This window comes from Ailuropoda melanoleuca, chromosome 12, assembly GCF_002007445.2.
Source record: "Ailuropoda melanoleuca isolate Jingjing chromosome 12, ASM200744v2, whole genome shotgun sequence".
In the NCBI taxonomy this organism is placed as follows: Eukaryota; Metazoa; Chordata; class Mammalia; order Carnivora; family Ursidae; genus Ailuropoda; species Ailuropoda melanoleuca.
Genome location: NC_048229.1, coordinates 16,035,274 through 16,049,541, shown reverse-complemented (window position 1 = coordinate 16,049,541; position 14,268 = coordinate 16,035,274). Strand labels below are relative to the sequence as shown.

Sequence of the window (14,268 nt, the reverse complement as noted above, 5' to 3'; positions counted from 1 at the left end):
AAAACTATTTAGAAATGCTGGTTGGTTGATTAATATCTAAACCAGATTATTTCAGTCCATTTAAAATGACTAGATGACTGTTAGCTATATACTCTAAAGAGAAATTGTTTTATGCTGATGTCCTCAAATGAAAGAGTCCACTCCCATAAATGTTACACATAAATGATCTCCCTATACGACTATTATGTTAGATGACAAAAGCTTCAGGTGCCACCATTTTAATTAGAGTAATGTAAGACAGTCATCACCTAGTCTCAAAGCCGGCCGACTCAAAGTCTAGATGATGACAGATGGTATTCTCTCAGTCCCCTCTCAGGTTCTTTGTAACCCCACTTAATTTTGGTGGTTCTGCTTTTATGGAACTTTTTATTCATGTGTCCAGACACACGTGATACTAACAGGTTTTGCTAAGGGTTTTAAGTTTACCAAGCCGCTGACCCAAAAAGATTAGCTACCTCTCAAAGGAGCGAGCAATGTGTTGTTTATATTCTCGTCTCTACTCTTCCCAAGCATTGCATAGAACAGAAGAATACCTATTTTCTAGTAGTATGTCACTAGAAAAGAAAAGGTTGGCGTTGGAAGGTGACATTCTTTTCAAGATACACTGATTTACACAGCCATCTGAAACACATACTTTAGAACAAGTCTGCAGAATTTTCCTCATTGTACTTCTGCAGGCAGGGCCGGGGACAAGCTTACTAGACTCAGAAGAATGGAATAAGCAGCTGTCCGTAAGATAGACTGCAGAGTCCATTGTACTATGGGATTTCCTCTAGACTGTAAAGTTGATGAGAGCTGCCCATACAAGACAACTTTCTTTTTCCCAGTGACCACTGTCAGAAGTACATTTCCATCCTAAAATTCATCTGATAACTAAAGTTCTGTGAGGGTTCAGTGAGGTTCCCCAAACCCCACTTAACCCTAACATGTAGATGTTTACATTACCTTCTGTCATTATTGCTGGTCCCCAAAATTTACTTGTCTAGGAGTCTCTTCTCCCTACCAGCTTGCTCTGGTTAAACTGCCCTTGTGACCAAGAATAGAGCTCTCCCCCTTCCCTGCCCACCAAAAGGGGGACCTTTGAGCTTTTTTTTAATTGTTTCTCAGACTCTAGTGTTTGATGTGTGTGTGACTTGTTTTCTGCTGTTAAGAAAATATAGCTTTCTAGCCATGGTGTTTAATGTTTTGAAACTTGTTCTTCTCTGACATGGAAATTATCTTTGTAGACTTCTCTACAGAATCAAAATCATCATAGGCAGTGATAATTTGGTAGTAGAATTTTTTAAATGCTTCTTAATGAAAGCCTGTTCTTTGAAGTTAATGTAGAGTGAAAACAGAATGATAAATGTGGTTGTTTTAGGGCAAGACATGAAGTATATTTTCAAGCTTATATACTAAAAAGCATTAATAGTAAGAAGACACTTCAGCATGTTCTTGAACTAAACCTGGAGTTTTTCTAATCTACTTTCACCTTCATCTGGCAAATTAACTTTTTAAACTTGGGAAGCCATAAAAGAATTTGACCAATGGGTGGTGTGGTGCATTAGCTGAAAGTTGATGAATCTTTTCAACACACATTTACTATTAAAAGATCGTTAAACCAGATCCACAGTATATGTCCACTAACCAGTTCAGGGACTAGAAGTCTTCTAGTCGAGTCCAGCCCCCTCCTTTAATACACTTGTTACTAATCTGTGATTAGAAAACATGCAGTGCCAAAAACCTAGTAATTGATCTGTTTTCTTGTTGTAAAATGCTAGACTCTGGGTTTAGTCTACATAGGGCTAAGATAAAGGCTCTACAGGTCTTACAGAACCGAGCACTGCTGAAGGTCTTACTATATAGGTTAACACGTTCCTTTTCAAGAACATATTGGCTCGGTTCTGTGTCATTGTCTTTGTCCGGTGGCCCTACTGGTCGTGGAAGGCAAACTGACACAAAGATTATATCAATAATACGTTGAAAGTAATTCTAGACAGCTGGCTAAGATTAGTAATTTACTTCTCTTAACACTTTTGGTTAATTTACATTTCATCAAAAGTTAAGATTGTTTAGTAAAGTTATTTGGGAGAGTCTTGAGTTTCTCAAGCAGCAGGGAATGAGGAAAAGTTATTGCCCCTCTTCATTTTGGCTTGCAAAAGTCCTAAGGAGGAGGTAAGACTTCAAAGCGTTATTTAAATGAAAGCACGAAGAAAAAGAAACTCAAACTAGATGAATACTTGTTTTTCAGGGATGTGACAGATTGTGGCAATATTCGTTTGGGGGTAGGAGTGATACTTACTGTCTGAAAGAGTCAGGAGGGATTCCTTCTGCCTCTTCCAATGTGGGACTCACAGTACAATGGCGATGCTTGGTCGGCATGACTGCAAGAGGGTATTGCTCAGCTTAGCTGAGACGAAAGAGTAGCTGAGGAATGGGAGCAAAGGAAGACAGACTCTGAAGCTTCACACTGTCCTGTGAGTTGTGCCCAAGGCTGCGGGACTTATAATTAGACTGGATCCATCACAGAGTAGGGAACCTAGTACCATACGCAGGAAACACACAGTGATTGTTTCCAGTGGCAGTGAAGAATAAGCGGGAGAGAGCCAGAGTGGGAAAGGATGCGCGTCAAACTAGGGAGGCGTAGGGAAGCGTGAACAGGTGTACTGTGACCATGAAAGGTGGCACCCAGAATGGCTGCAGCATGAGTGTACATGATGAAAGATTGTGATAAACTGAAAATGGACGGAGAGGTTCTAGTTTGGAAGATGGGAGATTGAATGGCATTGTTTGGAGTCATGGAAAATCCTGTCACTGAGCAGTTCTGTCTTGGGTGGTTTCCTCTCCAGTGGGGTAGGATTAGCATAAAAGGAGTGGCAAAGCAATAAGTGGATGCTAAGACCATGTGGTCAGAAAGACTCCTGCCAGTTTAGGATTAAGTGACTCTATGGTCAGTTGAAAGTTCTGGAATGGATCAGTCACCTCCGTCTGTCACAGAGGCATATACATTTAACCTCGGGAACCTGCCCTTTTGCTTGTCTGTACCTTTGGTTACCATACCCCTCTTTTGGGGTATGACTGACCTTCACCACCCACATGCCTGTCCCTTGTCTGTCCATCTCAGGCCTTCATTTCTTCCTTTTTTCCCTTGATGCACTTTGCACTGCACACATGCACTTGTAAGTTCCTGAACAGATCACTTCTTGCTCCCCTACCACCATCACCCCTGTGTCTGCCCCCAGTGCTTCCCACCCTTCACTGACCACTGTTGTTCCTCAAGCCAGCTGAGCTTATCCTTGCCAGTGTCCTGTGTATTGATTCACAGCACAGCCACTCTTTGTTTCCGAAGAGCATTATAATGGAAAATCTCATTATTTAAAAAATGGGTATGGGTTGATTTTATCAGGGGCCTTGGTTGTTTTTATAAATTTATAAAAAATTAAAGCAGACCCTAGCAAAATGAGCACATCCTAGATTATTGTGAAATCAGAAATTGTGTTTGACCACATCTCCCCAAAACACATACTGCAGTGCACATCATGGAGATTAGTGAACGCTTGATAAGAGTAACCACAGAAGGGGGATTGAGATAGTTTGTTCTTCCCAGTTTTAGTGCTGTCTCCCAGGGATGGGAATGGTGGTTCTCCTCTTGTTTGTGCAACACCATTCCCACAGTAGGAACTCACCAAATATTAGTTGATGTGTCCAGGGTCCACCAAACTGCTGTAACTGCTGTATTTGTGCACTTAGCTACATGTATTGACAATTTACCACCAGTTCTGTTAAAATGATATCCATCTGTAATATGGCCTTACTTGCTTTTCTTACTTTCCTTAGAATAATTTGAAATTTAAAGTAGACAGAACATAATTTTTCATTCATTCAGCAAATATTTAATGTCCAGTCTGTCAAGTGCTTGGGCTTCACAGAAGGAATAAGCCATGGTTTCTGTCTACCAGGAGCACCAAGTTTAGGGAATAAATTCACTTGTATATAAATTAATCACACTGTTACAGAATGGATGAACAAGTTGAGAGAGATTCAAAGTTCTGTGGCATCACAAAGGGGCGGGGATCCTTAATCTGATTAGATTAGGAAAGAGTTCCCTGAAGAGGGCCTTTTGTGGAGAACAGGAGGGAACATAGTGATGTTGAGAGGTGTGATCATATATTAGGTGGGTAAAGAACAGAGCCGCAGTACTGCACACTGAGGATAGGGGACTTGCACCATGGGGAGCACCCTCCCTTACATCCCTGTCAGTGCCTGGCCAAGCTGTTTGGCCTTGTCCCACTGTGAGAACCCACGGGAAGTGTAGAAGCAGCTATGTGGTCTAATCAGACCTGTGTTTCAGAAGAATGGAGGAGAGCTGAAGGCAGGGAGAGACCATTCATCTGCCTGACCTGTTCTAGTCCGCCGGGATGCAGCAGGGAACCATGCCGTCAAGGACCTGGCATTTTAGTTGAGAGAGAATTTAGATACATATATGTATGTATATAGATAGATATATATAGTGTATGTCAGATTTTGAGAGGTGTGAGAAAAAAAATTAGGCAAGGGTAGCAGAATGAATTGCTGAGTAAATAAAAGGGGACATGATCTCAGGCGTGGGCAGACCATGTAAAGTCAGGAGCAAGGAGGAAGGATCCTCAGGGATGGGGGAGGCAGGGAACAGAGCTATGTAGTCATGAACTGGGCCTGGCCGAGAGCTTTATCATTCCAAACAGAATCTCGTGTGTCTTAACACAGTTGAGCACTGTCCAAGAACATGAAAGGAAGGATGTTCCCAAAGACCAGCAGGTCAGAATTGGCTAAAGTGGGCGCTTTGCAGAAGTAGGGTGTAAATGTCTTAAACTGGAGCTTAAACTGAGCTGCTTGATTTTTGAGGGGACTTATAAACTGTTAGAATAGCTTGTGGAAAGAGGATGAGCCATACTCCACACTGACCGATGTCTGTGCTCTGCTTCCCAGCCCTGGCCATGGGTCTCTGTGTCGCCATGATCGCCTTCGTCCGCCTGCCCAGCCTCAAGGTGTCCTGCCTGCTTCTCTCAGGGCTTCTAATCTACGATGTCTTTTGGGTAGGTGTCTGTTTCCCTGAAGCCACTGCTCTCTCTTGTGTTTAAATGGAGCATTCATTCGTAAAAGTTCTTAACTGTAAGTATCTGAATTCTGGCTGGACTATCTCCTGCCTAAGATCACTCCCTCCAGTCCTGAACTGTACATGTTAAAAGGTGAGCAGGCATCTGTCCACGCCTTTGTTTGTTGAGACATGTTAAACAGTACGTCTGTGTCTCTTGGGGATGGGGGAGAGAACAGGTAGACAAGATTTTCTGCCCTGGGAGCAAAGATTTTCTTTCTCTTCCAAGCATGCAGTCAAAAAAGCTTGATGTTCAGTATTCTGAGACTTCGCTCTTAAGAACAAGAAGGGCTGATGCTGAAATTAGGTTGCTTCCAGCTTCCTCTTTTAAAGACATCTCTCCATTCGGCAGGTGTTTTTCTCTGCCTACATCTTCAATAGCAATGTCATGGTGAAGGTGGCCACGCAGCCGGCTGACAATCCCCTTGACGTTCTATCCCGGAAGCTCCATCTGGGGCCCAATGTTGGGCGCGATGTTCCTCGCCTGTCTCTGCCTGGAAAACTGGTCTTCCCAAGGTAGGACTGGCATGTTGGGCCTCATGTAGTGACAGTGAACGCATGGTCTCCCTGTGCTTCTGTGTTCCTTGATTAGCCTTTGTCATCAACATTCTTATCCTAGACTGGAAAAGCGTTGTGAGTTATCCTCTCCATTTTACAAATGAGGAAGAGAATATGGATTTGACTTGCAAAGATTTATCACTAAATGATACAGGTGCTGCTTTTTATTATTGATTAATGTTATCAAACAACCATATGTTACTACTGTTACCATATTTTAGAGTTGGCTGGAGAAAATCAACAGGAGAATCTGGATCCTTTTTACTTCTAAAACATTTGTAAAAATATGTCCTCATGCTAAAATTACACAGTTGCTGATGATACAATCTTGGAAAAAATCGTGTTGCTTTAATATCAATGGTAGTAGTCAGGTGCTTGTTTGAAGTCACAGCGGTGAGTGTGTGACAAATTACTGAATTGCTTGCATTTCTAGAGGAGGCAGTACTTAAACAGATGATTTTAGCAGTCACTTTAGAGGTGCTCTCCTGAAGCAGTGAGGGGCCTGGTTGAAGGTGTCTGTTGCCAGTACTCTTGTGGCTTGTAATCTCTAAAATCTTAAAAACTAGTGTTCTTCCACCTCTAGAGATTTCCATCTCCCATTCAGATAAGTCCAACTTCTTAAAAAGCTGACAGACGACTCTGCACAGGAGGAGGAGAAATGGGATTATTGAGGGTGGCATCCCTGACATATGACACTACATTCCAGCTCCACTGGCAGTCACTTCTCTATGTTGGGCATTGGGGACATCGTGATGCCTGGACTCCTGTTGTGCTTTGTCCTTCGTTATGACAACTACAAAAAACAAGCCAACGGTGACTCCTGCGGTGCCTCTGGACCCGCCAATATCTCTGGACGCATGCAGAAGGTCTCCTACTTTCACTGCACCCTCATTGGATACTTTGTAGGTAAGAGAGAGCCAGAGAGCCTGCGTGCGATCCCCTCTCTGACTGTCCTCCAAGCCCTGGAGTTAAATCGGGTCTTCTAGCTGCAGACACTAGATGGAAGGAGAGCAGTAACTCTGCTGTTGTAGAGCACCGCAGAGAAATAACAACAGTGGCCCATGAAATGACAGATTATTATACTGGCCAGCCCAGTTCTTTATCCAACAGCACGTCTGAAGAACATTGTGGGAAGACTGATCAGGCCTCAGAGTCAGAAACATCTACCACACAATGATCGTGGATCAGTTTGTGTGCTTAATTAAATCTTCATCTTGAGGTTAATCAATGCCAAGTTTATTTCCCACTTCATTAAACAGGTATTTCCCTTCGTTTGTTCTAACATGTCTGTCATCTCTAACCTCAGACTCTCCCTGGGCCAGTTTTTCTCTAGCCGGCTCACTTACATACAGGGAGAGACCCACGTAATGGGGCTATAGGAATAGTGGGAACCTGTCTATACCTCCAGTAGCTACAGCAGGGTGGTTCATTTCAGCACACAGGCTCAGAGACTGGTGGGGCAAGTGGCGTTAGCCCTGTTGCACAGTAGAGGAAGCTGAGGCTCAGAGGTGAAACGCCATGACCCAGGTGACACCACTTGCAGAAGCAGCAGAGTTGGAACTTGACCCCAGCTCTTTTGCATCTGAGTCTGGCATCACCTACCACACAAGAGAGGAGGACCAGGCACACTCAGGGCAGAAGTGAGGGCTTGGACCAAGAACCTAAGCACCGAGGGGGTGTTGGGCCACTCATGGATCCTTGGAATTGTAGGACTTTCAAAGCTGTGCTACTCCACGCTGGGCAGAGATCACAAGCTGGGCCTCTCACTGGGCTTCCCACTGGGCGGCATGTGCCACAGGAGAGCTGTCCAATCAAGACCCTGGCAGGCAGCAGCCAGGTAGCAGGCTCTCCTCTCTGAGGGCTGACCCCTCGGTGTTGCTTATGAATGTTTCTCCCCTTGTAGGTCTGCTTACTGCAACCGTGGCGTCCCGCATTCACCGAGCAGCCCAGCCCGCCCTCCTCTATTTGGTGCCATTCACCTTATTGCCACTCCTCACAATGGCCTATTTAAAGGTGAGAGAAGCAGTTAGAAACCTGTGAAAGCAGTAACTTGGCATTGACCCTGGACTTGGGTATGTATTCTCCTTGCCGGAGGTGGGTCTGCTTAAGCTTCAGAGCTCTTGACCTTGATAGTGGGTCCATGGGTCTTTGCTCACTTGGTATTAGCAACCTCTTCCAGCCTGTTGCAGCCCCTGGCAGTAATTGCTAGTGAATTAAAACTACTACGCCTCCCAGTCATGGATGAACTAACTGAAATCCCTAGAGCCCAGCTGCAGAGACTTCCCTTAAAAGCAGCACCATTTGTCACCTAATAGCTTTTTTTAATACTGTGCATTAAAATTTGGAGATATTTAAGAAAAATATGATTACAGCTAGACTTGGAGCATTCCCTGATTTACAAGATTTGTATTATCCCCGTTTTTACAGAGGAGGAATCAGAGGTAAACTAACTTGGCTTCAGCATCTCACTCAATAGACCTTACACCCTTCTTTGCTGGAGGGGCCTCAGAGCTCTTCTAGTGAGTTCTTCAAAGAATGGTGGGTTACTTTTCAGTGAGTAAAGTTTGAATGTTCTTTGATTTTCCACAGAAGCCATCTGATCAAGAATCAGAAAGGACTTACAGATGTGTGTGGCTCATGTTTAAATCCGTACCTTATTAAAGTTCCTTCTTCCACAGGGTGACCTTCGGCGGATGTGGTCTGAGCCATTCCACTCCAAGTCCAGCAGCTCCCGGTTCCTGGAAGTATGATGGATCCCAGAGAGTGACCAGAATGGCCATCTGAGTCCTTTTCTGTCAACGCGTGGTTTTGTTTCCTCTTAGAGCTGGCCTGGTACTTGGAGATGTACCTGTATAAGGAACTGACGTGTGACTGGATTTTGCGTTTTGCAGGAGCGAGGTGCTGGAGCCCTGCTTGGTTCTTTCTCTTCCTGCCGTTGTAGTGGTGGAGCCCCTCCTGAAGTGACAGGTTCTCCCCAGCGCTCCTTCCTCCCGTTTTTATGAATCTGCACCAGACTGTTACTTGTGGGGGATGGAGATATGACTGTTTAAAACTGACCACGACGAGGAGTCGTTCTATACCTTTTGAACACTAAAAGGATGAAAAATATTAGCAAACCGAAGTTTCTTCAGTGAACCCTCAAGAACTTTGGGACCAGTTTCCTATGGGGGACTCCGTTTCAGAGAACTGAGACAGAAGCTCTTCTGTCGTTATATTCTTTTCTTTTTCTGGATTTATTAAATATTTTCTGTGGTGTGAAGTGACTTATTAAATCCACAGACATTGAGTGACTTCTTACAACATACACATAAGAATTTGTTGTAATGAGTTCATGTCCACCCAGATGTTGTGTTGGCAGTGAACGAGGGCACGGTTTTTATACATACACGCACACATCAATATATATATGAATAAACAAGAATTAAACCTGCTAAGATCATGCTGTGTAGCAGACAGGGACTTGCTGTAATTTTAGCATGTAGAGCAGTTTACTCCGGCTTCCTTGTATATGGATACGCTGCTGTCTCTCCCCTCCACAACTGAACGTGCAGTTAAAAACCAGTATAGTATTCGTACTGATATACTCATGGACTTTTGGGGGCTCTCGTTTGGTTTTGATCAGTGTAGCCAATTAGGGATGAAAAGTTCAAACTTTTTGGCCCTTTTGTTTGTTTTTACAGGCTTCTCCCTTGCAGGGTTTTTAGTAGTTTCTTCTTGAACCAATGCATGTAATATAGCAGCAGGTGTCTTTGTGCTTTCTGATCATAGTAATGTACTACTTGTAAATACATTTTTCTATTTTCTATTGTTTTTGTATTTTTTTTTTTGGCATTTTGTTTCATTGGTGTGCTGTATTTTCCATGCCCTCACTCCTTGAAAAAAAAAGGAAAAAAGCAACCCAATCCTGTCCTTGCTGTTGTGATTATAGTCTTGGTTTACCTGTGGTAACAACTGGGTATTGGGGACAAATGTCCAATGTCCCTCTGAGCTGGGTCCTACATTCCAGGCACCGTGGAAGGAGCAAGCTGCTCTGTCCCCTTAGAATCTGGCTGTGTGCTGTGGTCTTTGCTGGAGAGCCAGCCTTCTGGTAGTAGCTAGTGTGCTCGTGTCAGCTCGCTTTTGTCTCAGCAGCCCTGGCCTAACAAATGGCCCATTGTAGAGGCAGAGAGAAGCCTGGCTACCTGACAGCAGAGGTGGGAGAAGGGCCTACGTGTCCCGCTCTCTCCCTTCAGCAGGTGACCTGCCTCAGCTTTGACCTGTGCAATGAACCGGTTGCTGTGCTTCTGGACAGAGCTCATAGGTGGTGCATGTCGTGCGGTCATGGGGGCGTAAAGCAATCAGGATGGTGGGTTCTTCTGTTGTGTCTTCAAATCCTGCTGAGGGCTGTTTCGTTTTTGTTTTGTTGGTTTTGTTTTTGTTTTTTAATAAATGACTCCTTTCTAGCCTTTGTCACCTCATCTTCACTTTTGGTTGGTGGTACCACACAGAGCTCCCGTCATCTCCTACCTGCTCTGCCTGTTCCAGAAGACTGACGGGAAGACCCTGTCTCCAGACAAGGTCACCTGTGGCTCTGGTTCATTTCAGTCCTAGAGATGTCAAGGAACTGAAGCTTCCATTGTCCACAGAACTCAGAACAGCCTCTGGATTTGGTGAAGACCAAAGGTACACTCGTGTGCTTGCTGCTTATCCACTGTACTTCTTCCTTAGCCCTCCAGGATGCTAATGGCTAATTAAACAGGACAGTGGTTGGGGGGGGGGGCGGGCACTCTTCCAAAATGACTCCAATTAAGGGTAAGTGTCAATAACGGTTAGAAGTATTATCCTGGCAGTGGTCATTCTGATTTTTCTAAATATCTTTTCATAAAAAACCTAAATTCCAGACCGAAGGAAGATAATTTTTTGTCATACTTGCTCCTGTGCAGGTTTAGGGGGGAAAAATACCCACATGGGTCTCTTGGATGTAATTTGGATCCCAGCTGCTAGTCTTCAAAGCCCTTAAAACTTTGACACAGGAGCCACAAATATTCCTTTTGTTTTAAATTAACCACAGAAGACATATTAGAATTTCCCCTGGTCCTGGAAGTAAAGCTGTTGTGGAGGCGTGGGGGGTGCTGCAGTTATAGCACACGATTTTGGTCTTTCCTTACAGTCTTCTCCCCTCCCCTGCCTGATACAGATTTATGTCTTCATCTTACTTTTTTTCTGGTTTCTCAGATGCTCTGAGTTCTACGGTCCTCTAAGAAGTCTTTGCATTAGGCAAGTTATGTTGACAAAGTTCTAGCACAGACCACCATCCTTCCTCATTGGTCTGAGGTTCTTCCTCCTCTAAAGAGACTGAATGCTGGAAGTCTCACTCATAGTAACTTTAATTTGAGCTAATGAAGATAGGACAGCAAAGTTTATCCGAAAGCCTAGTATGTTCCATTACTGTTATTACAGCTTCTGCTTTTCTAAGTAAGATAGCCACACAACTCCTTGTGTAGGGACAGTGCAAACCAGATCTGGAGGGGGGGAGGGGGGGAGCAGTAGGCTACTATCTGAATTACCTCTGTAGCATGCCAGCACAAGCCTTGGTTAAACAGGTAAGTTATGTAACCCATAAGAAAAATGCAAGACTAGTTCTCTGTGAGGGTGGAGGGGAGGGAGTTCTGTTTTGTCAATAAAGTGTCAAAAATAGAATCTGCCGTGTCTGCATTAGCAGCTCTCACATTACTGCTAACCAGATCCAGTGTTGTATGTAGACATCTGTGTTTGGTAAAGGCCAACATTTACGTCAGAGCCTTGGAATGCAGCCATTTTGTATATACATGAAGCACAGTCATCAAGAATGTCAACTGCAATTCTCCTTCTCCGTAGAACCAGGGCAGACAGTACAGGCTCAGAAGGAAAGCAGCCCATCCTACTTCTGATCTTCCAGGGCATACTGGCCTGGACAGCCTCCTCCCTTCACTCAGTCACATTGCCTTGGTGATTTCCAACAATGAAATCACTTCAAGAACAATGGCTCTTAACACAGGTGGCAGCCTTGCCCCGGAGTGTGTATGAAGTCCTGGAGATCTGGCTGTAGAACTCCGGCCTCTTCCCTCTTCTGGGAGGGATAAGCCAGGTAAGAGATTTTTTATCAGAAATTATTTCTATTCCTTTGCAATTTATAGACCACTTTCTGTTTGCAAGACTGAATGAACACTTCTTCAGGTTTGGATTCCTAACTCCTCATGTGTTATTGAGCCTCTCCCAGAACAGTACTTTGTCCACTTCTCCTCACGGCTGTGTCAGCCATAATTTGTTTCTTCCTCATCACTTCCCTTGGAATTCAAAGCCCTTTCCCGTCCATTGGTGGTAATTACAGAGTTGTTTCAACTTAAGCTGTGTCAGGCACTGGGTGCTCCAGGGAACAAAACCAAACAGCTGATCCCTACTCTAGTGGCCCACTGCAGTGGTGCTTTACCACGCTGCACGTGTGGGAAACGTGGTTCCCATACACGAGGTCACTCAGCAACACAGCACTGAGGTCGAGAGAGAGTGTCAATCTGAAAAATCAGGAGGCAATAATTAAGCACAACTGTTTGGCATTAAAGAATTGCAATTTGGGTACACAGATTAAGGTTGCAATCCAAATAGTGTTCCACTAGGGAGCAGGTTTTTAAAAAACAAAAAGGGCCTCTATATTGTTTACAAAGCATTCTGATTGGTGGCAGAAGACTTATCTTGGCTGAACATAACTGGTTGCTAGGGCTGTTCCCGAAAGCAAAAGTCTGTTACTGTAGAAAGTTGCAGATCTGTGCAGAGCCCTTGGGAAGATCTGTGGTTTAACCCAGTTCAGAAGTTCATGGTTCTGTAGGGTGAGGACATGCATAAGGCCCACCTCCTTAATAGCCTCCTGGCTCCTTTTAAAACCCCTTGACATAAGTGATTTTATTCCACCTTTGACAAGTGGAATCTAGAGCTTTTGGCCCATGACTCTGGGCTTTCCTGTAAATAGCAAAGGCATAGCTGGGAATGCTCGTTCACAGGACTGGATCCACCCGACAAGGTGGAAAGCAGGGCTATAAATGCTCCTTTTTCCTGCACCATGGTGCTCCTGACCAAATGTATAAACTACAGCTGAAGGAAGCACTGAGCCCATTCTCTCCATGCAGCATGGATTAGAAAGCTTACTAAGAGCCAGCAGCTCACTTGTGGAAAGTCTGACTTTACGCAGTGCCTTCTCATAGTGATCACTTTGGTGTGCTATAGAGGTCTTAGATATTTGCGTTATTAAAAATTCAGGCGGCAGACTCAGGCTTAGTTTATGGCTCCTCTGATGTGGATGTTGCCTAATCAGCTGTTTAAGTTCCAAGAAGTCTAGCCCCTGTCAAGTAGAAACTGTCACTTGCCCCTGGTTCGCAAGTGAACTGTGTTCCTGAGAGGTCCTGAAATAGAGGCATCCATGAGCCTGCTCCAGCCCCCACAGAGTCCTGGGATTCTCACCAGATCCCAAGACGACAGAGGAACAGGAACCAGGAAACAAAGCTTGAGACCGGGAGTTGGGAAATCTGCCAAGCAGTGGGCTTTTGCCTTGTGAGGAATGAAAGAAAGGAAGTGGGTGTCCAGAAGACAAAGATGGAGAGAGGGGGCAGCAAGGGGGCTGCATGCCAGCATTCCGGCCTCGGGATTCTGGATACCAGTTCCTCTGCCTTGCCAAATACTCTTGCTTCAGACAAGTTACCTATCCACCTTCTAATGAGACCATTCACTCCACCTACCTGGACTTGACATGCAGGTGGCATTCCGTCTTTCACCTTTTCCACTGAAGACCGTGGATTTCCTCACTCTTCAGTTGTGGTGTAGTTTGGGGTGTTTTCTGCAGGTAAATAGTAGCACATCCTGGGGCAGCTGGGTCCAGCTTTACAGGCTTCCTGGGGAGGGAAGACACCTAATTTCAAGAGAGAGGCTAAGGACTTGCTCATATGGGAAGGAGCACCCCTGGCCTCTGAGATGACAAAGCACTGTATGGGTAAGTCATGGTCTTGCTAGCTTGACAGTGGTGGAAACAGTGCCACCATCCCCAAGGCTGCTGGCGGGTTTGGCCAGGGCTAAAAGGCTACCTCACACTGGCCAAGAGCCGCAGGCTTACCCTGGGGAATGGAGAAACACCTTTCTCCTCCCCCCACCGCTGCCCCATTCCTTTCAACAGCCACAGGTAAAATCAGGGCCTGTGCCACTGGATGTCACAGTGGGTCTTCCTGCTGCCATCCAGTCTGGCTTTTACCATGGTCTTCAAGGAGCAGTTCCACCAGCAGGTCCCCCTGCATGCAGGGGATGGGGACTGGAAGGTGACACCACAGCTTTTGACCTGAGCAATTAATTGCCAAAACAGAAAGGAAAGAGAAAAGTTCTGGTTTAGTCAGTAGAGCAGCTAAAGAACTGGGATATCTTAAAGATAGAAATGTACATTCCCCAAGGCTTTAAATACCAAGATGATCTCAATAGTGAGAGGTAGGAAAATGACTCCCATCTCAGCAGTAAGTCTCACACAGCCACATGTGGTCTGGGGTTAGTGATAAAGCCCCTCTGAGCCTTGGGGATAAAGGTGCCTTATTTAAAGTACCAAATGA

The 14,268-nt window shown here is 44.8% G+C and overlaps 1 protein-coding gene across 2 annotated transcripts in view; it reads left to right on the top strand.

Moving 5' to 3' along the window:
• The window catches only part of SPPL3 (signal peptide peptidase like 3), a 138,122-nt gene extending 128,009 nt beyond the window's left edge, over nucleotides 1-10,113 (top strand). Inside the window, exons 7-11 of one of the 2 annotated variants that reach the window (XM_002928879.4) lie at nucleotides 4,948-5,054; nucleotides 5,466-5,629; nucleotides 6,378-6,577; nucleotides 7,575-7,684; nucleotides 8,350-10,113. In XM_002928879.4, coding sequence (XP_002928925.2) covers nucleotides 4,948-5,054; nucleotides 5,466-5,629; nucleotides 6,378-6,577; nucleotides 7,575-7,684; nucleotides 8,350-8,421 — 653 coding nt within the window. In that variant the 3' untranslated portion in view covers nucleotides 8,422-10,113. The remainder of the gene's footprint in view (nucleotides 1-4,947; nucleotides 5,055-5,465; nucleotides 5,630-6,377; nucleotides 6,578-7,574; nucleotides 7,685-8,349) is intronic. The other variant, XM_034639309.1, reaches the window with a different exon arrangement.
• The last annotated feature ends 4,155 nt before the right edge of the window (nucleotides 10,114-14,268 follow it).